Raw genomic sequence first — 1,731 nt, 5'->3', positions numbered from 1 at the left:
GAAACAACTGAAAATATGAAATAAACACACATGTAAGCTAAGACTCTCTAAAAAGAAAGCATTGTTGTTGTTGTTCGGCTTTTCATTTCACCATTTGTTGATTCACTCGAAGAGCAAGTAACGTAATATGGGTCAAGTGATCAGTTTGATATCAATCTTTTGTGAAACATAGTCATATTTACATTATTAGAACAGTGCCAATGATTTGCTTTGGTACCTGGTCAAACTTAAGCTCTCCTGTCTGCAGTAAACTCGCAGGGAGCAGCTTCTCCCCCCTTGCTCACATGCGCAAGCGTTGTGCTCAGTCTACTAGTGCCCGAGCTCGGATCATACCAAAATTAAAGGGAATTTAGTACTGTGCACTATGTGCTTGGAATATGGTGTGTAGTTTTTGTTTTATACAGTTGTCAGTCAGGCATCTTACTATGAAACAAATTACACTCCAAAAGACCCCGGGCTTCTGAAAAAATGACCCGGGCTTAAGCCCAGTAAGCCACCCCCCATGGTTGACTCCAAATCTCCTGAACACTTTGTCGATCTGAGAAAGCAAGACCAAGACCACGTAAAAGTGAAGACCGGTCTCGAGACATCCAACTCTGGTTTACAGTTGTCATATTTCACTAGCCCCCTTAGTTCAAGGTTTCCCTAATAATCCTTCAACTGACAAATGTTTACACTTATTTTAACTTAGTAAAACCTTTGGCACTTTCTTTCCTTTAAGACATATTAATAAAAGGCAAATTTATATCTATTGCTTTTGAAAACTACAGCCATTCAGTGAGCGTCTAAGACTGCTTTTTCAGGTTCCTTTATTTGTACCTGTAGGCAGATTTTGCTTAAGTTTACAATTAACATCTAGACACTCATCGCAAACTTGGCCCTTTTGAGGTTTCCCACCATCACAAACCCAAACACCACCACGTCATAGTTTCCTCATTCATTGCTTTATTGAAAAATCTGGGTCATTTATGCATCAGCGATAGTGACTTCGACCTCTACACCAGGTTCGATGCTGATGGAGGTGATCTGCTTGACAATTTCAGATGGGCTGTGCAGATCAATCAGGCGCTTATGGATCCTCATCTGGAAGCGATCCCAGGTTTTGGACCCTTCACCACAGGGAGTCTTTCTGGTGGTGATGCGCAGAGTCTGGAGGGAGGAAGAGAAATGCATTTTACTTTAATAAAATGATCAAGCATTCAGGATACGCAATCAAGAAAAAGCAATTTATTCCAATGTGGTGTTAGATAAGAGTTCTGAGCCATGGTCTTCAGTACCTTGGTTGGCATGCGGACAGGTCCCTTCACCTTCAGGTTCTTTTCCTTAGCCCCACGGATCAAGTCTGCGCAGACTGCAGAGCAGAAACGCACAAAACTTGAAAACACGGCCAGTCATCACTTTGCCTTGATTTGCTTTCCAAGCCGTGGCTCAGAATAGCGTATACATAAATCAGGGTTTATCAGTCAAATTTTTGTCCTCATAGCTCAGGTCAGGTTAAACTCACAACATTAACTAAATCTGAGCTTAATTACCCTTCTCCAGAGATTTGACGTTGCGGCTGGTGAGGGTGATGCGGATGCGGTGGATGGCAACCTCAGTGTCAACTGGTGCCTTGCCGGTGTCCTTAAAAGCCTGGATGTGAGGAGGAAAAAGCAGTTACTCAGACCCATCCTTCATATTGCAGGACGATGTATTTATAAAAAAAAAAAAAAAAAAAAAAAAAAAAAACAC

At 41.8% G+C, this 1,731-nt stretch overlaps 1 protein-coding gene across 1 annotated transcript in view; it reads right to left on the bottom strand.

Moving 5' to 3' along the window:
• Positions 1-925: 925 nt before the first annotated feature.
• rps20 (ribosomal protein S20) overlaps positions 926-1,731 on the bottom strand; it is a 1,573-nt gene continuing 767 nt past the window's right edge. Inside the window, exons 2-4 of the mRNA XM_005754222.2 lie at positions 1,533-1,632; positions 1,278-1,351; positions 926-1,149 (exon numbers count right to left, since the gene is read on the bottom strand). Coding sequence (XP_005754279.1) covers positions 967-1,149; positions 1,278-1,351; positions 1,533-1,632 — 357 coding nt within the window. The 3' untranslated portion in view covers positions 926-966. The remainder of the gene's footprint in view (positions 1,150-1,277; positions 1,352-1,532; positions 1,633-1,731) is intronic.

Source organism: Pundamilia nyererei, unplaced genomic scaffold (assembly GCF_000239375.1).
Source record: "Pundamilia nyererei isolate P.nyererei 1_Seehausen unplaced genomic scaffold, PunNye1.0 scaffold00524, whole genome shotgun sequence".
Classification (NCBI taxonomy): Eukaryota; Metazoa; Chordata; class Actinopteri; order Cichliformes; family Cichlidae; genus Pundamilia; species Pundamilia nyererei.
The sequence above is the reverse complement of the archived record's forward strand: the minus strand, read 5'-3'. Positions and strand labels throughout refer to the sequence as shown.